This window comes from Xyrauchen texanus, chromosome 20 (genome assembly GCF_025860055.1).
Source record: "Xyrauchen texanus isolate HMW12.3.18 chromosome 20, RBS_HiC_50CHRs, whole genome shotgun sequence".
NCBI classification, from domain to species: domain Eukaryota; kingdom Metazoa; phylum Chordata; class Actinopteri; order Cypriniformes; family Catostomidae; genus Xyrauchen; species Xyrauchen texanus.
Genome location: NC_068295.1, coordinates 4,613,606 through 4,638,610, shown reverse-complemented (window position 1 = coordinate 4,638,610; position 25,005 = coordinate 4,613,606). Strand labels below are relative to the sequence as shown.

The following is a 25,005-nucleotide window of genomic DNA, read 5'->3' as shown; positions in this document are numbered from 1 at the left end:
GACTTTGCTATTTTTCTAAAGTGTGGAATCCAGTAATAATAAATAATGAGTAGGAGTGTCCAAACTTTTGACTGGTAGTGTAAATAGAAGTTGGCCAAAAAGCTCTTGAGAAAACAGAGAAAAGAAGAGCACATGCACTCTTTTACCCATCAACGTCTCACCCTCCCTCTTTGGCCCAGGCATGGCGTCTGCTTGTCGGTACTGAAATTATTATTATTATTATCATCGTCATCAGTCCCACAGTTCTGGGCTCTGACCACACTATTGACCCCGCTTGACTGCCGGTACAGAATCCTGGATGCTCTCCATACCTGGATCCAGTCCTGTTATTTCAACACACATTTCATGGACGAAACCACCCCTTCTTTTGTTCACAGACCTCTTTAAACATAGTTGAAGAATTACAAATTGAGCCCCAATGTAATGGCATCCAAGGACAGAGTTTGCAGAATGGCTACCGTTGTTAAAGGGATAGTTCACACAAAAATGAAAATCCTGTCTTTTTTACCAACAACGAGTAAGTAATGACAGAATTAAATTTTTTTGGTGAACTATCCCTTTAACCTGTTGATATGCACCCCCTTTTTGAGCACAAACCATGAAAATGACATACCTGAACTTAAATGGTTGTATTTACTGAACCCTTTGGAGTATGGAAACAGTTGTAGTATCTTTTGAAAAAAGACACTTTGGGCTTTATTTCCCAAGTTTCAGAATTAATATATGTTGTTATTTGAAGCTGAATTTTATAGTAATGGAAATATTTTGTGCTGAACAAGTTTTTATAATCTAAAAAACAATAATAAAAGTGCCAAGACAACCCAGAAATGCAATGTTCTCAAAGCCACACGTCTGAAGAAGTTACGTTTCAGATTTGAAGATGATCGAACAGAAAATGAGGTTCCTGCAGCTTTTTACTCTGTAAAATCGCTGCCGGTGTACAGAGTAATATTAAGGCTCCACCTTTCAAGACGACACAAAATCTGACGGCACTGATCGGCTATTCTGAATAAAACTATGAGACTCTAATATATAAGATCATATACAGTTTTACAACATGAATGCTGCTCAGATTGTAGTTCTTTGAAGAACGATGATGAAGGGTAATTCTTTCAGGAGAGATCTCATGTAAACAATGGAGAATATATCAATATTTCTCAGATTTATCACTTTTATGGACAAAAAGTGCTATTGGATGTTTTTCATTGAACGCTTGTCATGGACGATTGACCCAAGTGTGTTGAACTGGATTCATCTGGTGATCGTGTTTTCAAAAAGGTATGAAGTCCCGTTTTGATATTACATGTTTTCATTTGTACTCCTGCACAAATAACTCAATCACTGTTTCTGGAGCATTGCTATCGAGAAACAGAGATCGGATCCCAAAGTTGGACCCTTAGACCTCTGAAAAGATGTATAATTTGTTAACATTAATTACATTTATAGACGGTAAATTATATTAAATGTATCCAGAATGACGTCACCAACTTGTGCGAGGGAATTGCGTATCAACAGGTTAAACTTACATAAGTGAAGTATATTGTGTAATTACAGTCATGGGAACTGTCATTACATATTTATTTTGATAGTGAAGTAAGTATATGACGTAGTCAAAAGGAGTAGTTTCAAAATCCACTTGTGAAGATGGTCTTCTCTCAGATATGTTTTTGGTTCTGACCCGATCCCAAAAGCCTGATTTTCAAAACTAAACAGACTGTATTTGATGAGTCAGGTGTGTTAGGGGGGAAAAAGTTGGCTGGAACAAAAATCTTGTGGGGAGGTCCTGTCAGCTAGAATTTGAAAACAGGAAGAATTACAAACTAATGTAATTATTTTAATTCTGTTGTTACTTCTTAAGCAAAACCATGTGGGTGGGTGGGGGGTGGTTAATGTGATGACTTGTTGGGTGAACCTCACAAAACCTGTAAGTCCAAATCATGTTTCACCTAAAATAAATACAAAATAAATAAAGAAATAAATACATTTTGCTTAAAGAATATTAGGCCTGTTTTAGGACAAATATATATATATATATATATATACACACTCACCTAAAGAATTATTAGGAACACCATACTAATACTGTGTTTGACCCCCTTTCACCTTCAGAACTGCCTTAATTCTACGTGGCATTGATTCAACAAGGTGCTGAAAGCATTCTTTAGAAATGTTGGCCCATATTGATAGGATAGCATCTTGCAGTTGATGGAGATTTGTGGGATGCACATCCAGGGCATGAAGCTCCCGTTCCACCACATCCCAAAGATGCTCTATTGGGTTGAGATTTGGTGACTGTGGGGGCCATTTTAGTACAGTGAACTCATTGTCATGTTCAAGAAACCAATTTGAAATGATTCGAGCTTTGTGACATGGTGCATTATCCTGCTGGAAGTAGCCATTAGAGGATGGGTACATGGTGGCCATAAAGGGATGGACATGGTCAGAAACAATGCTCAGGTAGGCAGTGGCATTTAAACGATGCCCAATTGGCACTAAGGGGCCTAAAGTGTACCAAGAAAACATCCCCCACACCATTACACCACCACCACCAGCCTGCACAGTGGTAACAAGGCATGATGGATCCATGTTCTCATTCTGTTTACGCCAAATTCTGACTCTACCATCTGAATGTCTCAACAGAAATCGAGACTCATCAGACCAGGCAACATTTTTCCAGTCTTCAACTGTCCAATTTTGGTGAGCTCTTGCAAATTGTAGCCTCTTTTTCCTATTTGTAGTGGAGATGAGTGGTACCCGGTGGGGTCTTCTGCTGTTGTAGCCCATCCGCCTCAAGGTTGTGCGTGTTGTGGCTTCACAAATGCTTTGCTGCATACCTCGGTTGTAACGAGTGGTTATTTCAGGCAAAGTTGCTCTTCTATCAGCTTGAATCAGTCGGCCCATTCTCCTCTGACCTCTAGCATCAACAAGGCATTTTCAGCCCACAGGACTGCCGCATACTGGATGTTTTTCCCTTTTCACACCATTCTTTGTAAACCCTAGAAATGGTTGTGCGTGAAAATCCCAGTAACTGAGCAGATTGTGAAATACTTAGACCGGCCCGTCTGGCACCAACAACCATGCCACGCTCAAAATTGCTTAAATCACCTTTCTTTCCCATTCTGACATTCAGTTTGGAGTTCAGGAGATTGTCTTGACCAGGACCAAACCCCTAAATGCATTGAAGCAACTGCCATGTGATTGGTTGATTAGATAATTGCATTAATGAGAAATTGAACAGGTGTTCCTAATAATCCTTTAGGTGAGTGTATATTTTGGTATAATAAGATAATTTTTTATTTTAACTCTAAAATGACTGGAAGCATTACGGTATTAAGAATTTGGGGGGAGATTGTCTTAAAAATAAATTAACAACACAAAAAAAAAAGATTAAATGAATTTTCTTTCTTTCTTTTTTTTATTTTGAGATGAAATGTGACCTGGACATATGTATTAATGGGTTTGTTTTGTCATAGATCCCATTGAAGGCTTACCTGCGTTGGCATCTTCACTGAGACGAGAGTAGGCAGAGATGTCAAGGCGAGGGATACACCTCTCGATGGGCATCCAAGTGTATGTTTCAGGGCAAAGGAGGTCTGATGGCTGGTACTGGCCCTGTGCATGAGAAAACAAGAACAGGGAAGAGCTTGGTCAATGCTTTGTAATGTTTGTTTGCAGTAGCCAGAGAGAAAAACTAATGCAAGAGGGTTAATGGACTTATAAGGGTAGATGTCATATTTATATGGGGTCAGGTGAGCTAAAAAGAAAAGCCTAATAATAGTCTTACTAAAAACTGTTTAGTCGACTAGTCATTCAGGCAACCCACTGACTAGGTGATTCTGAAAATAAGACGTTTTGCTCACCCCTACAACTTCTTTTTTCTGATTAACAATTTTTTATTGATTAACATATTGAACACAGAAAAACTAAATATATATATATATATATATATATATATATATATATATATATATATATATATATATATATCTATATATACACACACACACACGGAACCCTAATATCACCCCCTCCCAATCCCTAACCCCCAACAACATCCCAGTGGTCATCCATGATTATAGACACACAAAAAAATTTAAATAAATAATAATCACACATTCAGCAACGTCAGATATCCGCCCCATTTCTCCATAAAAAAAATTATTTCCCTAGTCTTCTAAATGACCATTCTTCAAAGGCCGCCACCCTCCCCATTTCCGAGTACCACTCTTGAAATGAGGGTGCTCCAGCTGGCCTCCAACCCCTAAAAGTATCTGTCTGGAAATCATGACACTGGTTAGGACCCAACTTTTTATGTGTCTCTTCTCAACATCGATGAACGCCCCATCGCCCAGAATACAGAGTCTGGGGCAAAATTAAACCTGAGAGCCCAATACATCACACACAAGACTCCTGGATCTTAACACCCCCCAACCCCCCCCAAACGACATGGGTTATGTCTCCATCCTCTAATTGGCATCACCAGTAGGTGTGTGTGTCTTTAAGACCAAGCCTATAAAATCTAGAGAGGGTCCAATAGAATCAATGTAAAATCCAAAAGGCGCACACCCTTGCATCTCTAGATGTAGACTTGATGTTTTTTAGAATCCTAGCCCACACTCCTCCCTCCAATACCAAGTTTAAATCTTTGTCCCATAATCTCTTGAATTAGCAGGGAGTAATACACTGATGCCTCATGACCTTTTCCAAAAGCAGTAATCACCACTCCCAGAGTATCTGCCACTTTAGCGGGGAGTATGCTACTCCCAAAAATAGTACAGAGCAGGTGGCGGAGCTGTAAATATCTAAAGAACTGAGATCTGGGAATCCCAAAATGTTGAACCAGATTTTCAAAGGATCCCAACACTCCGCTCTGATACAGGTAAAGAGTGTATTACCCCTACAACCTCTTGAACTGACTATGCATCAGTCCCTCACAGCCTCGTTTTCATTCTTGTCAAACTAAATATGGAGTCTATTCTTTGGTCAATATGTATAAACTAACAGAAGGAATGGAAGGGAAAAGCAGATGGCTTCCTTGGCCTTGAGTTCATGTCTTCTAAGGGCCTGTTGTTGGTCACACAGGGCCAAAGAAATAAACACACACCAGCGTGAGCGGCATGTAAACAATCAAACGCCTCAGCGAAGATATCAGTGTTTCTTCAAACACAGTCAAGCCCTTTCTGGTGAAGACAACAGTGCACTGACACACTGCACACACGGACATGTACCCGGACAGATTATGTGGGTTTACTTCAGTGTTTTGTCAAAGGATAAGCAGTCTTGTGAAAGTCCCACTATTACCAACAGGATTTGTCTGTCATTATCCTACTGTGGAAACTATGTGTCCTGTTTTTACAATGCAGAAAGCATGAGACAGAAAATGTAATTCTAAATAAAAGGCATTTTGTGGGGCACGGCAGGGAGGGGCTGGTGATTTAAAGCAAAGCTTTTCACACCCCGTGCTCATCCCTCTTTCAACGGCAGACTACACAGAGAGCCCTAAAGGTTGAGGTGACTTAATTAGTGCTGTTTGATGACAAGCAAGCGAGGGTCACTGCGTCTGACGGCTGGTCTGAGCATTGAAAGATTGTGTTTGGTTTTGGGCCTGTAGACAGACATGTGCATGAATGAGAGGGAAAAGATTGTGCTTGGTACTGAAGAATGCTACAATGCAAATGTGAGCGGTGCTTGTCAGTGCACAACTGGCTAAGTGGTTACCTACTGGCACAAGTCAAAAGAGTACACCCATAAGTCTCTATGATATTCTGGTCCCTCCTTTTATGCAAGTCTATGGGATTGATTTTTTTTTTGTCCGTTTTATCATCTGCCATACATGGAATCCATTTTTTGATATAAAAAAATATAAGTTTGATTCATTTGTAGACTCTACTTTAGATCTAAACACAGTATTTGGGTGTTTTTTCAACTTCAGGGAATTGCATGTCCCAGGAATTGATTTTCTAGTAAACGTTTTACTTTTTGCTATAATGAGGGTCACATTAAAACTGACCAGGGGCCTTGATCAAACATATTTGGAACTTTTCAAATGCCATTTATGAACAGATTTGACTGTTTTAGCCCTGTTACAGACCCAGAATTTCAATAATAAACTATGAAAATCCATTATAAGAACAGACTTTTTTACATGTTTAAAATAGTGATAATCTAAACAAAGAGTGAAATACACAAATTATTTCAATATTTAGAGCTAAAATGATTTCTGTTGATTAGTGTATTTATAAACTACAACTGTCCCACAATTGTGGTGTCATTTCCACCACACCAAACAATTTTACCTTGTAAATTCAAGGTAAATATCACTTGTTGTGAACAGAATACTTTTGGGTGTCATTTCCAATCGTGCTGTACTTTGCCAAATTACGAAAAAGTGTGTAATATTTAATTATGTGTATGAAATTATCCATCGCAAGGGAGTATGTCATTTTATTTCAAAAACATTCAGAAATTCATTTCCATCAAATAATTCTATTAAACACAATACAGAAATGGCACTGTGGTGGGAATTATCATGACATTAAGAAAAAAATGACAAAAATCTCCTGTGATGCATAAACACATATTTTCATAAAATTGTATAGGTTATATTTATTTTGTTACACCTTTGGTGTCCCTGGTATAAAGTGAGCGGCCATTGGAAATGAATGGATTAGACTACAAAATACAGAAATATTAAGTGTTCAGGAGCATCACAATCCATTAGATGAGCACATACAGTACTGTGCAAAGGTTTTATACACATAAGATGTTTCACAAAAGTGTTTGTCTTAAGATGGTTATTTATATCATCAGCTTTAGTGTTTCAATAGGAAATATAAATGTTACCGACTCCCAAACATTACTTTTGTAAATAGAAAAGATTCAAATAGAAGAACAGTGAGCCCTGCAACAGATGTCACGTCCCCCACTAAGCCCCCACTGAACATCGTGTCAGTCTGAGATTACATAAAGAGACAGAAGCAATTGAGACAGCCTAAATAGAAGAACTGTGAATTATCCAAGAAGCTTGAAACATCCGATCTGCCAACAACCAAGAATAACTGTGTCCAGGTGTACCAAGGAGATTCGGGGTTGTTTTAAATGCAAAGGTGGCCACAACAAAAATGTATTTAAGAAAAAATATGTTTTATGTTTGCAGGACTTTGTTTGACATTAAGTGATAAATTAAAACTAGTTATGTCATTATTTTTGAAGACATCCTCACTATGCAACATTTTTCACAAGTGCATAAACTTTTGCACAGTGCTGTATATGTATACAGTACAAGTCCTCAGACATCTGCACACACACACACACACACACACACACACACACACACACACACACACACACACACACACAATGTGTGCTGAGCACCCTTTTACGTCTTTCCATGTACACTCTTTGAGAAATATTTCTTATCTACTTATCATATGATGTTGTGTTTGGGCTCGTTTGAATGGGGATAGTCTGCTGTGAGTTACGATATGTCATTGTCTATGTTATATACATTTATTATATTTGTGTGTGTCTGTGGGAATTTCATCCACTAATACTCACTGCAGTTTGGCCTCACAGTGAAACAAATTTGCTCATTGCATTTTACAAGTTTAACTTTTCCAACTATATAAAACATGGCAATCTCATCTGTTTTACGTTTTTACCAACTCTGAATAAAATTGAAGAAATCTAAACTTTCATTTCTAATTCTAATTTGTCAGCAAATTAAAAAGCATTATTTAAGAATTAGTGTAATCATTTGTATGCATTTTATAGTCCAGAATCTAAGCTGAAAAATTACACCTGTTTTGTTTAGATCAAGCCAAAGGTTATTAAATTAAATTATATAATTATTATTATTATACTTGTTTTCCACAGGGAGTGCCCCCCACTAGCCCGGTATCAATAATATATATTATATATATATTTTTTATTTTTTAAATATGCTCAAAAAAGAAGAACAAAACATGTCATACATACTTAAAAAAGAAGTTGACAAAAAGTTGTAATGCAATACCTTGGGACAATATATGCAATATGAGAAATGTATTAACAATCTTAGTGGGCCGGTCAGTTTTGAACTGAATGAACACAAGGATTAAGCAACTTGGCCTGGCCAAGTGTAGATTTTGCAGGTATGTGGAGGCTATTCAATCATTTCAGCGGGCATATATATATATACAGTATGTATGGGAGACCTAAATGTGCAGTAGTAAAACCACTGTTTTTGTAAAAAAAATCATACAGAGACTGGTTTATTCACATGTAAAACTGATTATGACTGTTTCGTGTGCAAGCAACCAGGAAAAAAACATACAGTAAATGGACTTCTGGGAAAAAATCAATAATCTTCATACAAATATGACGATGAATGTGGTGCCTTTAAAGTAAAGGATGTTTCTCGGGTAGTCTAAGGGACTACATATCATTGGAGATATCATACAGTTAAACGTCATACCCCACTAACACTGAATGTGCCCTTTACAATTAAGCTTTTGAAAAGAATTTGGGTTCCTGGCACACACAAGGTGCTGTAAAGAAAAGTTGCAAAGATGCAGAACAAATAAATGAGTTACCTACTCAAACAATGACAACAGCACGGTAAGAAGTGTTTAAGAGAACACAGGTGTGGAATATTGGAGGGTGAGTAGGGGCTGATGTCAGTAACTGCCTGTTGCAACAGGTTTAGAAAGATTGAGATACAAGCTTTTCACGATGGGTGGTTGGGTGTAACATTGGCTCAGATGAACCAATAATATATTGGTATTATGCCGGTTCACAAACAATCGCCACTGACACTGACTTTTTTCAAAGTTGGAGTGCATAACTCTAGTAGTATTAAAGTACTAAAAATAGCACACTTCAATTAAATCAGATTACTACATTCAAGTATCAAGTTCATTATCTCATTCAACTAATGGCTGTATATGAATGCCAATCAGCAGACGAACTTAAGATAGAATGTGCAATCAGAGGTGTGCATTTATTGGCATTTTAAAACGACTTTGAATGTGGCTCACCCGATCAGAGTTTGAACTATCCATTTTAAAAACAGACTATAAGAAACACGCTCAATGCAGAAGTACAGGAAGTGAGGTAGCCTCCTTATCATCTAATGGGTGGCAGAGGTTAGTTAGCAGTTACTCAAGTCTGAGTTCTCGAGGGAGTCAGAACGGTTCATGCAGAAGACACTGGGATATAAGTTGTCAGAGAGTTAAGGCGCAAGAGAGACAGAGAGATGTATTCTGGCTGGTCATTATCTCAATGTCTGTTCGACTTCCTTGACGGCTCTATTGGCCAAACTGTGGTGTGGCTCACCACAGGTCCTCTCTCCTGAGCCTGGCCTTAACTCACTCTCAAAAAAGTATTTTCCACCATCAGGCTTTAATAAAGTTAAAGTTGAAGGTATGCTTTGGTGCTGTATAAATGCAACTTTGCTTTGCAAGAAAGACCCATCAGAATTCAAGTGCAAATATTAGAATTACGTCATTGCTGTTAGATACATTTTGAAACCTAGATTCAACGGGGGATTTTCAAACTTTAATCTTAAGTTAATTAGAAAGCATAACATTGAAAATGGATTGCACACAATATGCCTGGCAAGCACTTTAATCATAGCAGTGGGTTACAATGAGATGCTGCAAATGAACAAAACAAGCAAAAAGGCCAAATGAGCAAAAACTATCCATGCGGAGCAGATCTTATACTCTTTGCATCCATAAATCAGTCAGTTTTACAAGCTGTTTTATCAGACAAAGGAGGATGTCACAGCACTGGCTCAAGGCCTGGTAAGATAGAGAGGAAATTTAAAAAAAAGCAAGAAACCACTAACATGTTCTGTCAGGCCTCAAAAAAAAAAAAATAAATATATATATATATATATATATATATATATATATATATATATATATATATATATATTTATATTTCACCCTACTGGTCCAGCTGGGCCATTAGTTCAGATTTTCACTTGCCCTTCTAAAATTTTAACTGGCCCAAATATATACTGTATAAATTTATATATACATTAGATTTATAATTGTATATATATTTTTTATATAATAATATAATACATAGATTTAATATATTTTAATTAAATTCTGTTTACTTCTGAAAAAAAATACAACAAATATTTTTTATAAAAATATAACATTGAAAATATTTATAATATTAGATATAATATTTGTATATAATATAATAAATGCATATGTTAATTACAATTTTCATTACATTTTGTTTACCTCTCAAAAAGAAAATACGAAATATTTAAATATATATATATATATATATTGAAAATATTCTTAATTTTAGATCTACTACTATTTTGTATATAATAAATACATATGTTAATTACATTTTCAAAAAAGTTTTTTTAACCTCCCCCCAAAAATGTAAATAATAATAATATTAAATACATTATATTTATGATTTTATATATACATTTTATTTAATACAAAATACATAAAAGTATATGTATGTTTATTCTTCCAAAAAAACAACAACAAAAAAAAATTAATTTTTTTTTAATATTATTTAAAATAAAATTATAATACTGAAAACACTTATAATTTTGGATGTAATAATATTTTTATATAATAAAATAAATACATAAGTCAATTTATATTTTCATTAAATGTGGTTTACCTCACGAAAAGAAAAATACAGCAAATATCTTTTTATATAATAAAATATAATATTGAAAATTCATACTGGCCCTGGACCAGCGGTCCATCCTTACTGTCAAGCCCTGCTCTTTGCCCCACTCTTGCTAGGTGATCCAGATCCAGTTTGTCTTTTTGCAGACAGGATGTGGTTAATTCAGAATGTGCGAGCACTGATCCAACACCAGTACATATGCAAAGAGGGGTAATAAGTGAAGTGAGCTATGACCACTGTAAGGACAAACTGATACCAGTTTAATCCCCATGCCGTGATTGTGTCATGCATTTTTCACTCCCTGTGTTTGTTTAAAAGAATGGCATGACGAACACAGCACTATTCGTCTTTCACATGGCAATGCAGGTAATGTTGACAGATATCCCACCCTCGTTAAGGCTCATTGACATCACCATAGTGAAGAATACAGTGGATGAAGTAAAGAAAACAATAACTGCGTTTGACTAGCACCTTTTATGAATTGCATGAACAGCTGTTTTGAGAAAATAAGCAATATTATAAATCAGAAGAAATAAAACGTTTGTGTTTGCACACGGAAGCCGGAGTGAAATATGGAAGTCTATGGGAATGACGGACGACTGGTTCACATGCAAACCATCCAGGCTGAAGAGGAAAATAGGGGCATGCAGGTAGGTTTTGGTTTATGCTAGGGATCTAACATTTTTGGTGATCACAATTATTGGTATCGGACTGATAATGATGATATTGGAAGCAAATAAAATCAGTGCTTATTTCTCAATGCCAGGTTTAAAAATATCGAAACATATATATAGATATGTAGATACAGAACGTTTTAAACAACGTTCACACTACAGCTCCATTCTAAAATGCAAGAAATTCAATTTTAAGGAAAATTCAAGTGGAATTAGGCATCAAAACATTTTGAGGGGAGGTGATAAAATGGGAACAAGGGGAATTAATGTTTCTTGCTTCATTCTCACTTGCTGTAATACACTCTACCCCTTTGGTTGAGTCCAGCCGTGGGGCCCATACCTGAGATTTATTAGAAAAGTCATTAATCAGGGGCATAAATCATCGACTTCACTGCTGGTGAGGAATCTTTGTGAAAGAAAACACCTCCATTCCCTGTGGGGAGCAGTAATGTCCATACAAGCTGATCGTTGGGGAAAGCACTCTTTATCTTAACGTCAACACCGACTGACAGATCATTAACTGCAAAAATGGCTTCTCAATCATTACCTAGATGCAATTAATCTTCTATTCAATGTCATAATCCTTTAATGTTAAACTATGTTCACTTAACCCAGGGAAATATGCAGAAATAACTGTAAGCACGCTAAATGTAGGTTGATTAAACTGAAAAGTGCAAACACTAAAGCTCTGTGGCGTTATCAAAACATTGTTTGTTTCAGCATCCAGACCAGCCCAACACAGCCACATTGACTTATTCAATGGTGTGAGTTTGGGGCGTGACTATGTTTGTCTGTCCAATTGCAGATAAGGAAGTGTTTAGAAAACCTGTTTGAAAATAGACATACATTTTGCAATTCCGGCAGAATTTCAGGCCATGGGTTTTTATCAAAATGTCCTAATTGAAGAGATGACAGCAAATGAAATGAACAGGACAGAGCTGCCAATTGGCAGGTCTTTACAAAATCTATGAGATTAGTCACTGTCATTCACATGACGTTGAAACTATGAGCCAGATTAGAAGTGGAACCTGGGTCCTAAAGGCCAACGTGGGCCACAGACAGCCCTTTTCCACCAACACGGTTCAGGAGCTTTATTTTGTGCATTGTTTTGTTCAGTAAGGGGATTTTTGACCAGCTATTCACTTAGTTAGGAAGATCACGGCTATCTGTTAAGTAAACCTGTGGGCTTCTCAATCAAGACGTAAATATAATATTATATGCCACTGAAAAATACAAATATAACCATCTGCTACACCAATGTTAATAACGATACCACTGTTTCAGTTTATAGTGCTTAGGCAAGTTAAGTTACCTGTCATCTTTAGTGTAGATGTCATCTCTGGCAATCTTGTTGAACAATGTAATAAGGTTGGTTTGCATTTCTCTTATGTTTAAATATGTCATCAAAAACAAAAGTAAAAGCTGTACACAAACATCACGACAAGACATGTTTGTTTATGTTTGAGCCACGTAACCCGTGACGTCACATTCGGATTTCAAGTCAGTGGAAAAGCGCAGATGATTTACTATATGCTCTAAATTGGTTAATATGAACCATCACAATTTCGGTGGAAAAGGACACAGAGGTCACACAACCCCTAACCACTGCGCCCCTGCCCCTCCCACTGGAGACCAGACAGGGTCTAAACTGAGGGGAAGGGGGCTGCTTCTTACCAGTTACTATGATGTCAGGCACATCAGGGGCCTATTTCCTTTGCAAGACTCATTTTGTAACTATAGTCACCAAAATAAGTGTGAGCTGAAAAACACACAAAATTACGTATTTTTATACATTTTCTCAAAACAATTTAAGTGGTGATGGCCCTGTACAAAAGTTGCCTTTTTATGCTTGCATGCTCTGTGTGATTGTTAGGGTGCTCTGGTTGGTTTCTAGGGTGTTCTGGTTGGTTTCTAGGGTGCTCTGGTTGGTTTCTAGGGTGATCTGATTGGTTTCTAGGATGCTCTGGTTGGTTTCTATGGTGCTCTGGGTGGTTTCAAGGGTGCTCTGGGTGATTGTTAGGGTGCTCTGATTGGTTTCTAGGGTGTTCTGGTTGGTTTCTAGGGTGATCTGATTGGTTTCTAGGGTGCTCTGGTTGGTTTCTATGGTGCTCTGGGTGGTTTCTAGGGTGCTCTGATTGGTTTCTGGGGTGCTCTGGGTGGTTTCAAGGGTGCTTTGGACAATGCTTAAATGCCCAATTCAAAAGAGCCCACCCCCAACACTGCATGAAAAGAGCTGTATCTGGACCAGTAGACTCCTGGATAAACTGCTGCATTTCAGATGTATTCAGAAATATACTGGCCCAGAGTCTAAAATTCCACAGGCCCGCATACATCCAATTATATACCATTTCGGATGTATAGTGACTGACGATTTCTTCCATGTTATGGCCATTTGTTGCCATGGTAATTAATCCCATTAAGATGCTCGTCAGGAGACTTTTTCACACCTAAGTAACATTTGCATTTCTCAGCTTCTAGATAAAATGGTCACCCCTATTGGTAATTTATCTCAAACTGGATTGGCTACCCTTAAACTTAACCATTGGGTAACTGCATACACTCGCTTTCATTTTATTGGTTACAATTTAATAAGCACATCCCTAAATCTTGACAGCTACTGGGCCACTGTATGCACTGGCTTTAATTTTATTGGTTAAACATAAAATATAGCCCACCCAATCCCAAACAGCATTTAGCTTATGCCTCTTATTACAGGCCTTTAATCAATGTTGGCACAACATAAATGCAGAGACAATAATTGGGTGAAAAGATCTTTATTTAAAAGGAAAATGTGAAATATAGAAAATATAACAATAATAAAATATACAATCATCTGAAACACATTGTGAAAATTAGCATTCAGTAAATGAACTGGCATCTGATGATGTCACTTGTCATCACATGAAAGTGATCAGTCCCAGTATAATGTGGGTCTCATCAAATCTCTTCTGTAGCTCCTGGAACACAGCTTCCCAAAGTTGCTGGCTTTACAACCAACACTGGCCTCCCAAAGAAAACACCATCTTCTTAATCAGACATCATATCCATGGAATACACAATCTGCCTCTGTTGACCTGGTCTCCAGCAACTGCAAAACATAACGTTAAACCACTGAAAACACCCACTTAAAGAACTCCCAACAACATATGCAATAAAAAAATGATACTTCAACTGTATAATAGTGAAGTAATGTGGCTCTCTCTTTGCCATATCTTGATTGAGTCTCTCAGCTCTGCCTTTTCCAGGATGAAAGTAGGAAATCTTCTTCATTGACTCATTAGCAGTATTGCAAGAAATAAAATATTCTTAGTAACAGAAGACTGGATAGGTAAACCAACATAAAAATGGAAATTAAAAGATTGCAACAACAGTTTGAATGTTACCTTTTATAATCTCAGAAGATGAGTTGAGTATGGTCGTGTGGGGAAAATTATTCTGTGGAGAAGAGGAACCATTATGTGAGAGATTATAATGCAGTTAAAATCAGATGAAGTTAAATACAGTATTGGTATTTAATATTGTATAAATCATCTGTTTTACCTGTTTAGTGGATTATTTTAATGAAGATTCTTCTTTGAATGTCGCAGGCTGACAGTCTGTCTGTAGCATCTGTTGGTGTGTTTGAGTGACTCAAGTTTGACCAGAGATCAGAACGACAAAAGTCAGAGTCGTGGATGGAAGCGCCAATTTAAAGTTAAAAATGTTCAAAGACATTCGTTGCTCGACTGGAGTCGTGTGGATTACTTTTATGCTGCCTTAAGATGACTTTTGGATGGTCAAAGTGCTGACACCTGTGTTCTTCTATACAAGGACTTGACAGAGCTCTATCTTCTTCTAAAAATCTTCATGTGTGTTCTGCCGAAGAAAGAAAGTCATACACATCTGAGATGGCATCGGGGTAAGTGAATAATGACAGAATTTTTCTCTATAGTTCTAAAGGAACTATTCCTTTAAGCCAGACAAAATAGAAGGCATCAGAAGTATCTGTGCACAATGGTTGAGATTTAGGCCTATATGATTTTAGGTTTTTATGCACATGACAGATTATTTTTTTAAACAACAGAAATGTTATAATTTTTAGATTTTTTTTTTTTAAAGCTACACTATGTGACTTTTGGCCCTCTAGCAGTTAAAACTGCACGAATCTTGTGGAAGAACATTGTTTTGGTTGCGGTTCGGCTCGGCTCCTCTGCGCGGATGAATGTGGTTTGAGGCACCGGTGTTCACATGAATATAGGACATCTTATCAGAGTGAATGGACAAATAAATAACAAAAAGACGGATATCTGAAAACATGTCATCTGAGCTGGTAAGTGCCATATCTTATGCTGTTGTTTTGAATTATTGGAAACATTGATGTTTTGAAATTAATGACGTTACAAAAGTTAAGCAACAATCGTTAACATGAAACATAACAATTGATATTCTGATCAGGTTAAATGTTGTAAAGTTTTTATAACTGCAGGACATTCTGGCCAAATAGACCATGGTACTAACTCATTTATAGATTGTCATTTTTACCAACCAGTGGTCAACAACATTTCAAGACTCACATGTCCTTGGCAAGCATAGGACTAAAGCATTTATTTATATACATTATTGTCGTTATAAAAAAAATACAAGTGTGCTAGAAAATTAAAAGTTCTGCCAAGATTACAGTATAATTATTGTATTTCACTGATGTGTGTGTGTGTGTGTGTATTTGATTACACAATTATACATAAACCACATCAATAAAATATCTAACCTGTTGAGTAAGAAAAGAAAAAAGCCATCTCTGGGTAGCTTTTAAATCCTTTCAGACCTCAGAGTTGTCGCCACCTCTGTTGATTCGGGTTTTATTATGGACTCTGTCGATTTCCCTTTTTGATTGTTGACTCTTTTCGGGATTTCTTTATTGTGATGAACTGGTGATTCCCTGGAGGTTTGCCATTTTGAATGATCCATGGTCAATTTGTCTCATTCATTGTGACAACAGATTTTCAGCTTCAGCTACTTCCACACCAAACACCCGCTACAGTAGCCGGATCTTATTTTCTCTGTGTACGGATATGACGTGACACGCTCGGGCGAATGACGTATGTATGCAAATTTCCTGCAAAATCTGTCACGACAGCTCTAAAATATAAATAATTATTATAGGTTTATCAAAGTGTATTTTGGGTAATGACATCGTTTGCATGTCATTACCCAACAATCATAACATTGCCATGCAGCTGGGTACAACTACAGTGTCGCCTTCCAAAATGGTCAGATTTCTAGGGGTAACCATCGATAACAACCTAAATTTCACAGACCACATCTCAAAGACGGCAAGATCATATAGATTTACACTCTACAACATCAGGAAGATAAGACCCTTCCTCTCTGACATGCCACACAACTGCTTGTTCAGTCACTTGTCATAACTAGACTGGACTACTGTAACGCTCTCATTGCAGGCCTCCCTGCATGTGCAATTAGACCTCTGCAAATGATCCAGCAGCACATCTGGTCTTTAATGAACCAAAGAGAGCACATGTTACACCACTCTTTGTCTCTCTCCACTGGCTGCCGGTTGATGCACGTATTAAATACAAGGTTCTGATGCTGGCATACAAAACAGTCACTGGATCATTTCTGCAGAGCTACACACCCACTAGAAGCCTGCGGTCGGCTAATGAACGTCGCCTTGTTGTACAAACACAAAGATGCATCAAAACACTTTCCCAGACTTTCAGTTTCATCATACCACGTTGGTGGAATGACCGTCTCAACTCCATCCGTGAAGCTAACTCACTCTCTGTCTTCAAAAATCGACTTAAAACACATCTTTTTCCATGAGCACTTAACCAGTCACTTAAAAAAAATTCTTGTTGCACTTTAATCTGTTTTGAACACTATTCTGATGCTAGTGAAACTTAGTGTGGCACTTTTCATACCACTGTCTCCTTAAGATGATTCGCTTATGTTCTCCTCTTTTGTAAGTCGCTTTGGATAAAAGCATCAGCCAAATTAATAAATGTAAATGTTTGGAAGATGGATTTTTGTTGCACTCTCTCATTAATAACATTTTGTCGTTTTTTAACAAAAAAAGTTACATAGTGTAGCTTATTTTTTGTTATTATATTTGCCTTCACCTGTACTCTGAAATGTGTTAGGTGCTTCAAGCTTGCTGTATTTTCACTCACAATTGCCAGTCATTAACATATAAAAGGCCCTCACAGCTGGACTGCCATCATTTGTCACAAACAGCTGAATTTACTCTGTAAATTTCCGTCAAACATCACGGTTCCATTTACATGTCCGCTGAATTGAGGTATGTGGATTTTTGTGGACGTTAACGGTTACATGTTACTTAGGTCCATTTGCAACCCGTCTGAACATTTACTATTCTGTCCACAGTTCCTCCCTGCTCTATATAGTGTTGAACAAAGCCTGCCCTATTCCTTCTGACATAACTGCAAACACACAGGAACAAGGACAGGTCTGTGCATTGACAGACACAAGAGCATACTTGCTTTTACTCATGGATATCTTATCTTAGCTTGAGGCACACACAAAGCACAAACACTGTTGCCATGTTGTGCCTTTTGTTTAAATTGTAGGTTTTACACACAGTTGACTGGTGACAAAGTGCTAAAGTGGCGAAATTGAGATCAGTAAACAAATTGATCTGTTTCTCACCCACATCGATCATATCACTTCTGAAAACAAGGATTTAACCACTGGAGTCGTATGGATTACTTTTATGCTGCCTTTATGTGCTTTTTGAGCTTTGTATGGACCTAGAGAGCTTTCTTTTTTTGCCATTTGCTCGCTCATTGGGGGTTGTAACGCAATATTCTTTTAAAGAGAAATAGATGCAGTTGACTTAAAAACAAAGTAAATATTTTCCATAAATTTCCAGTAATATTTTAATCACTTGATTATTTAATTTTGGAAACAACATGTCTTTATAAAATCACGCTTTTTTCTTTACACGTGAAAATACAAAGATGAGCCAAAACATTATGACCAGTCACAGAAGTGAATAATGTTGATCATCTAACAAGGCCACATGTCATGGTCTGGGTAGATTAGATGAGAAGCGAACAATCAGTTCTCGTAGTCAAGGGGATGCAGGAGAATTGAGCAGGAGTATAGATCTGAGTGACTTTGGCAAGGGCCAAATTGTTATGGCCAGACGACTGGGTCAGAGCATCTCTGAAACAGCAAGGATTGTGGGGTGCGCCCAGTCAGCAGTGGTGAGTATCTACTGACATTGGTCCAAGAATGGACAAACCACAAACTGGCGACAGGGTGTTGGGTGCCCTAGGCTCATCGATGCACGAGTGCAGCGAAGGCTATCCCGTCTGGTCTGAACTGACAGAAGGTCTACTGTGTCACAAGTCACAGAACATTTTTATGATGGTTACGGGAAGAGTGTATCACAACACAGAGTGCATCGTACCCTGCAGCATATGGGGCTGCATAGCCGCAGGCCGGCCAAAGTGCCCATGATGACTCCTGTCCACCATTAAAAGTGCCTACAATGGGCACTCGAGCCTCGGAACTGGACCTTGGAGCAGTGGAAGAAGGTCGCCTGGTCTGATGAGTCCAGTTTTCTTTTATATCACGTGGTAAGCTGTGTACATGTGCGCTGTTTACCTGGGGCTGTTTAGTGATGGCAACAGGATGCACTGTGGGAAGAGAGGGAGTGTGATGCTCTGGGCAATGTTCTGCTGGGACACCCTGGGTCAGACCATTCATGTTGATGTCAATTTGACACGTGCCACCTTTCTAAACATTGTTGCAGACCAGGACCGTCATATTTGGGAGACCTAGGCATCAAAAAGTTTGAAAACTCCTTGTTTAGGCAACCGATTGACTAGTTGATTTGTGCTGACCTAGACCTTGTCAAGCACAGAGGACCTTTGGGTCAGATAAACAGCTAGTGCATGGTTAAAGAACTCCCTTTTCTCTGGCATTCACAAACATGGCACAGCTGGTAAAGACCGCCATGTAAGAGCTGACATCAGGGCAGACTCTGTTGAATGACACGTGTAAACATGCGCACTCACACAAATAGCAGTCGGACGGGGCTTTGTATATGGGCAGAGGAGAGCTGCGCTCTGACAGACATATGTAAACAAAGCAACTCTCCCTCTTCATTACATACTGAAGTCCTGCGACGACACAGTGTACCACACACTCGCACAAGACAATCGAACCACATTCAAAATTCAGATATTTACACAAAACTGCACTGTTTAAACATAAGGTTGGGCAAGTAAATTACCAAGGGACAGAATTCAAATAAATACAGCATCTACACTGCTATCGAACGCGTCCACAGACATACACACACAAGCACACATATGTACGCTCACTCCTAGCGCCGGACCAAGTTATGTATAATGGGTTCGTGGATGACAGCTTAATGATGGGAAAACATTTTTACAAGGTCATATTTCGGCAGGGCAGCAGTTTATAGGGGCAGCCTCCCAAACCTCTTTTATCTCTCGATCTCTCCTGGCGTTTATTGGTAGGAGGCGTATGCCTAAAGAGAGAGCCAGACTCTTGCAGGCATTCCTTGAAGTGATCGTTTGTGTTAGTTTTTACCCAAAAATGAAAATAGTTATTATCTACTCACCCTCATGTTGTTCCAAATCCCTATGACCATTCTTTCATTCATTCTTTCACGGAAAACATGTTTTATCTATAGTAATAATGTAAAGGCTAACCTTTTATTTATTGATGGAAACCATGGTTTTACTATAGTAATATTGTATTAGCCTAACTATGAAAAGTTAAGTAACCATGCTTTTTATTGTCAGAAACATTGGTTTTAATACAGTATACTGTATCCATATAGTAACCATGGTTTTACTATTGATTAACCATGGTCTTGTGGTTACTATAGTTTTACTACAAATACCATGGTATTTGTAGTCAAATCAAAATTACTACAAAATAATGATTACTATGTGTGACAGGGCGGAGGGCGTGGCCGGGTCGTGATTATACACACCCGGTTCCTTATCAGGCTAATTAAGCATCCGAGAGGGATAAAGGCCGATTGCGGACGGTGGTGCGACGAGAGAGAGATCGTTTACGGACATGTCCATCATGTGTGTGTGTTTGTCTTTTGTTTAAGCTAATTATTCAAATATTGTTTATATCGCCAGGCCGGTTCTCGCCTCCTCCTTTCCATTGAACTGCTTTACACTATGGTATTATTATGAATATCAAGGTTAAAATATGGTAATTTTAGTAAAACCATGGAAAATTGATTGCGAGGGAATGTAGAACTATTGCGAGAACACGCAACACTATTGTGAGGGCAGGCAAAACTATTTCTTTAAAAAATTCCCACCCAGTCCTCTTAGGGGCTCATATACAATAAAATGCGATTTTGAGACAATAAAATGCTAAATGCAGTTTGCAATGGTTTTCATAGGATTTCAAGGTATCCTTACTAAGGATGACGATTTTTTTGTCTTTTGATTTTCTCCCCAATTTGGAATGCCCAATTCCGATTGTGCTCAACCAGGCCAATTTGGTTACTTAGGAGACCTGGCTGGAGTCATTCAATGTTTCATTTAAATGCACCAACAGAAAAAAAAAATAACAATTTCATACATTTCGTTCAAGCTTTGTACCATGGACTATATATCAAAGCACGCTACACATTATATCATGAGGAGGAGGTAATCTCTCGCCCCAGACAAAGTGCCTGAACGAAGGGTTCTGAAAATAAACCGAGGGTGAGTTAATGGGAACGCAAACACACTGCGCTGGCAGCTGCGGCGCTCTGGCAATTTTTACACTGACATCAAGTCTAAACTCTCATTTTCAACCCCGCAACCTTCACACCTCCTTCCCCAACCCCCTTTCCCTCGCCATCTATCCTTTCTCTGTTTCACAGTCGAGACACAACCGTCTGACCCGACCGCTTAACTTTAACCCCAAAGGTCTTTCGTCATGTCACCACCCCTCACAGAGGAGGGGAGCAGGGGTAAGGGTGATGAACCCGGGCCTCAATGTAAACACATAAAACATGCAGCGTCTATTATCACTTTAAAAAAATGGACATCATAAATGTGGGTTATTTTTATTTAGGGGTGCACAACATAACGTGAACATATTTGTATCAATATAAGCATAGTTTTTATTTTCAGTGTTGGTCTTATGTTGGGAATAGAGGATATCAGGGCATATTTTCACCAATTTTAACAGTGTGCTCTGTCTCTACATCAGGATTAAAAATTACTTAACAGTTGTCTTTTTTCTTTTGTTCATTATGTTTTCATGCCTTAATTGAAGCATTTAAAATTCTAGATTACAGCTTCAATGTCTTATTTGAAGCATAAAGAATTCTAGATTAGATCTTTGATGACTTATTTTAAACACATTTAATACTAGATTGGAGCTTTGATACCTAATTTGAAGCATTTCAAATTCTAGATTGAAGCTTTGATGCCTTCTTTGAATCTTATATAATTCCAGATTAGATCTTTGATTCCTTCTTTGATACCTTATTTGAGGCATATATAATTCTAGATTGGAGCTTTGATCCCCCTGGAGCAAACTGGAGTTAAGTGCATTGCTCAAGGACACAATGGTGGTGGCTATGGGAATCAAACCAGCGACCTTCTGATTAACAATTATGTGCTTTAGCCCACTACGCCACCACCACTCCCTAAATAAATATATAATTCCAGATTAGATCTTTGATTCCTTCTTTGAATTTTATATAATTCTAGATTAGAGCTTTGATACCTTATTTGAGGCATATATAATTCTAGATTAGATCTTTGATACCTTATTTGAGGCATATATAATTCTAGATTAGATCTTTGATACCTTATTTTAGGCATATATAATTCTAGATTAGAGCTTTGATACCTTATTTTAGGCATATATAATTCTAGATTAGATCTTTGATACCTTATTTTAGGCATATATAATTCCAGATTAGATCTTTGATACCTTATTTTAGGCATATATAATTCTAGATTAGAGCTTTGATTCCTTATTTTAGGCATATATAATTCTAGATTAGATCTTTGATACCTTATTTTAGGCATATATAATTCCTAGATTAGAGCTTTGATACCTTATTTTAGGCATATATAATTCCAGATTAGATCTTTGATACCTTATTTTAGGCATATATAATTCTAGATTAGAGTTTTGATACCTTATTTTAGGCATATATAATTCTAGATTAGAGCTTTGATTCCTTCTTTGAATTTTATATAATTCTAGATTAGAGCTTTGATACCTTATTTTAGGCATATATAATTCTAGATTAGAGCTTTGATACCTTATTTTAGGCATATATAATTCTAGATTAGAGCTTTGATACCTTATTTTAGGCATATATAATTCTAGATTAGAGCTTTGATTCCTTATTTTAGGCATATATAATTCTAGATTAGAGCTTTGATACCTTATTTTAGGCATATATAATTCTAGATTAGAGCTTTGATTCCTTATTTTAGGCATATATAATTCTAGATTAGAGCTTTGATACCTTATTTTAGGCATATATAATTCTAGATTAGAGCTTCGATACCTTATTTTAGGCATATATAATTCTAGATTAGATCTTTGATACCTTATTTTAGGCATATATAATTCTAGATTAGAGCTTTGATACCTTATTTTAGGCATATATAATTCTAGATTAGAGCTTTGATACCTTATTTTAGGCATATATAATTCTAGATTAGAGCTTGATACCTTATTTTAGGCATATATAATTCTAGATTAGAGCTTTGATACCTTATTTTAGGCATATATAATTCTAGATTAGAGCTTTGATACCTTATTTTAGGCATATATAATTCTAGATTAGAGCTTTGATACCTTATTTTAGGCATATATAATTCTAGATTAGAGCTTTGATACCTTATTTTAGGCATATATAATTCTAGATTAGATCTTTGATACATTATTTTAGGCATATATAATTCTAGATTAGAGCTTTGATACCTTATTTTAGGCATATATAATTCTAGATTAGAGCTTTGATTCCTTCTTTGAATTTTATATAATTCTAGATTAGAGCTTTGATTCCTTATTTTAGGCATATATAATTCTAGATTAGAGCTTTGATACTTTATTTTAGGCATATATAATTCTAGATTAGAGCTTTGATACTTTATTTTAGGCATATATAATTCTAGATTAGAGCTTTGATACTTTATTTTAGGCATATATAATTCTAGATTAGAGCTTTGATACTTTATTTTAGGCATATATAATTCTAGATTAGAGCTTTGATACTTTATTTTAGGCATATATAATTCTAGATTAGAGCTTTGATACTTTATTTTAGGCATATATAATTCTAGATTGGAGCTTTGATACCTCATCTGAAGTTTTTTTAAATTCGAGATTGGAGTTTTAATAACTTATCTGAAGCAATACAAATTCCAGTTTGGAGATTTGATACCTTATTTGAAGCATTTAAAATTCTTGATTGGAGCTTTAATGCCTTATTTTAATCTTCTATAATTCTAGATTAGAGCTTTGATGCCTTATTTAAAGCATTTCAAAAGTTCTAGATTGTGTCTTTGATACCTTATTTGAAACCTGTATAATTCTAGATTTGATCTTTGATGCCTTATTTAAAGTATTTACATTTCAAGATTTAAGATTTGATGCCTCATTTAAAACATTTAAAGTTCTAGATTAGGTCTTTGATGCCTTAGTGCAGTGGTTCTCAAAGTGTGGGGGCGTGCCCTGTAGGGGTGGGGGGTTTAAAAGTTGTTGTTTTTCAGTAAAAAAGTGAACCATTATTAATTTGACTTAATAATTTTCCATTAGATTATTTGAGGGTGTGGGGTCTGGTGTTATAGTTTGCTGCTAATATGAACGTTCTGTGCATGGCAAGTTTTCATGGTAAATCCAAAGAGACAAACTTTAATACTTCACTTAACACAGTGACGTCTACTCGAGATGTTACCTAGTTACAGTGGTAAACAGCTGCCACTCGTACACACGTTGATGACGTAATCGGACTGTGGTTTGGACCCAAATAATATGACACAATTGACACATACAAAATTGAGGATGAACACTTACATAAACCCCAAACACAAAAACAATACCAAAACCAAGCTAAATATATTAATAATAAAATCTATACATCAAAACCAAACACACAAAATAATACCGTATAATATTCAGTCATCATCACAAAAGTAATTATCGGTATCTGCCCAAATATTTGTATCTGTGCATCACTATTATTATTATCCACCAGCTGAAACCAGATGAAGTGTTTTCTGAAGACTATAATAGAACACCATCACACAATATTAACCTTGACATATAAAGGGTTTGTTAGATCAGAGAGCATTTTTTTACTAATTGGAACAAGACCCTGCGCTGGCTTCAACTGATATCAAAACCTTCAATATGCGGAGGAAGAAAAAACAAAAAAACGATTCCAAATTCAAACAAACTTTTCGTGCACAGGCCTCTCTGTTGGTGGTCCTTGTTAAGCAGAATACAAAAAGCAACTTCTGTTAGTTTGGATGCCAATAGTTCACTCAAATAAGGGTGAAAATTAGGCGAAGAGGGAGGGTGCTGGACTAGAAAACATTTCTGAACAAGTGAGGGGTGAAAAGTCACTTGAGGTGGTTTGGTGCAAAGGGTGCAACTTTTCTGTGAGGAGCAACGAGGGCAATAGAGTTTGAGCAAA

The 25,005-nt window shown here is 36.9% G+C and overlaps 1 protein-coding gene across 4 annotated transcripts in view; it reads right to left on the bottom strand.

Moving 5' to 3' along the window:
* The window catches only part of LOC127660531 (arginyl-tRNA--protein transferase 1-like), a 117,418-nt gene that overhangs the window by 14,423 nt on the left and 77,990 nt on the right, over nucleotides 1-25,005 (bottom strand). For all 4 annotated transcript variants that reach the window (XM_052150841.1, XM_052150842.1, XM_052150843.1 and 1 more), the window contains one exon: nucleotides 3,492-3,612. In XM_052150841.1, the coding sequence (XP_052006801.1) occupies nucleotides 3,492-3,612 (121 nt within the window). The remainder of the gene's footprint in view (nucleotides 1-3,491; nucleotides 3,613-25,005) is intronic.